At 34.6% G+C, this 1,976-nt stretch overlaps 1 protein-coding gene across 1 annotated transcript in view; it reads left to right on the top strand.

Moving 5' to 3' along the window:
* Positions 1–681, top strand: part of LOC116479574 (ferritin heavy chain-like) — a 15,987-nt gene extending 15,306 nt beyond the window's left edge. The window contains exon 2 of the mRNA XM_032762174.2: positions 6–681. Coding sequence (XP_032618065.1) covers positions 6–525 — 520 coding nt within the window. The 3' untranslated portion in view covers positions 526–681. The remainder of the gene's footprint in view (positions 1–5) is intronic.
* The last annotated feature ends 1,295 nt before the right edge of the window (positions 682–1,976 follow it).

Below are 1,976 nucleotides of genomic sequence, written 5' to 3'. Positions count from 1 at the left end.
GCCAGAACTACCACCAGGACTCAAGAGGCCGCCATCAACCGCCAGATCAACCTGGAGCTCTACGCCTCCTACGTTTACCTGTCCATGTCTTACTACTTTGACCGCGATGATGTGGCTTTGAAGAACTTTGCCAAATACATTCTTCACCAATCTCATGAGGAGAGGGAACGTGCTGAGAGACTGATGAAGCTGCAGAACCAACGAGGTGGCCGAATCTTCTTTCAGAATATCAAGAAACCAGACTGTGATGACTGGGAGAGCGGGCTGAATGCGATGGAGTGTGCATTACATTTGGAAAAAAATGTGAATCAGTCACTACTGGAACTGCACAAACTGGCCACTGACAAAAATGACCCCCATTTGTGTGATTTCATTGAGACACATTACCTGAATGAGCAGGTGAAAGCCATCAAAGTATTGGGTGACCACGTGACCAACTTGCGCAAGATGGGAGCACCCGAATCTGGCTTGGCAGAATATCTCTTTGACAAACACATCCTGGGAGACAATGATAATGAAAGCTAAGCCTCAGGCTAATTTCCCCATAGCCGTGGGGTGACTTCCCTGGTCACCTAGGCAGTGCATGCATGTTGGGGTTTCCTTTACCTTTTCTATAAGTTGTACCAAAACATCCACTTAAGTTCTTTGATTTGTACCATTCCTTCAAATAAAGAAATTTGGTACCCACCCCCCAAAAAAAGGAAAGTTGTGCTCAGATTGACAACTAATTTTTAAAATCCTTTTTTGCTGTTGATGTGAGCAATTTTTATTCTAAATTATACTAACCAGTTAATTAGAGGATGTAGCAAAATATAATTGTATATTCATTTTATAATTGACTAATGTACCTTAATCAAATTTCATTCTTTATGTAGTCACATGGTTTTCACTTTCAAACTATCATAAATCCACAAGAAATGAAAATTTCAGCTATCTATTGAAATATGTGTATTTGTTATTTTGTTTTATTGTCGCATTACTTTTGGTAGAATATTTGAAACAATGATTATTGAAAATATTTTCTGAAAAATTGGCCTCCGTTTTTAATATGTCATATTTGAAAGTAGAGTTTCAAAACCCACTCACATATTTTAAAAATTGTATTTTATACTGGAATCATTTTATAATTCAGTGAAATTTTCAATTCTTTTCTATTCTCAATAATAGTTATGCAACTTATTTACCCTTCTAAATCTGACACCTGAAAGAGTACATGTTCTGTGAAATAATAAATCAATGAATGAATGAAGTGCACAATTATCAAATATCATGCTTCTTAATGCTGTGTGTTTATGTTTTCATAGAATCTTTTCTAATACTACATATGGCATTTGGAAACTTGAAGAAGCTTAATTTTACCTACAGTGTTATATTATGTAAATTCATATTGTCAATCAACATTTATAATTCTTACTATTAGGACATTATTGTTTAGAGTTTTTATGGAATGTACATATAGATGCTTAACAAAAATTATTTTCATTTTTCAGTAAATATACCATTTTTCTTTGACACTGAACTGATGTTACAGAATGTGTCTAGCTTTTAATTTAAAGTAAGTTTTATCCAAGTCTATATTGCTCATACTAGTTCAAAGGTTATTCTCACACATATCACAATAAAATATGCATCAGCAATTGTACATTGACTAAAACTGGCTCTATATCTGTGAAAAATTTTAGACATATTACCAGAATATCTTTGCATTCTTTAGTTGATGACTAATTATTCACTGACTACCAGCAGAGGGGAAATATACAACTCTTATTGGGAATTTAATGGCCATGTGAAAATAAAATGTCTGAGATGAGGGAGCTATTTTCTTTTTATAAAATAATTGCTATACAGTCAGCAAGATGGCAGAATAGGAGGTCCTAGATTTTATAACTCCCTACAGGAAGTTCAAATAGCACCTATCCACAGAAAAGAACGCCTTACTAAAAATCCACCAACTGGGAATAAGCCTGAGTCACCTT

The sequence above is a fragment of the Hylobates moloch genome, unplaced genomic scaffold (genome assembly GCF_009828535.3).
Source record: "Hylobates moloch isolate HMO894 unplaced genomic scaffold, HMol_V3 SCAFFOLD_12, whole genome shotgun sequence".
NCBI lineage: Eukaryota > Metazoa > Chordata > Mammalia > Primates > Hylobatidae > Hylobates > Hylobates moloch.
This window is presented reverse-complemented; position numbering and strand designations above follow the sequence as displayed.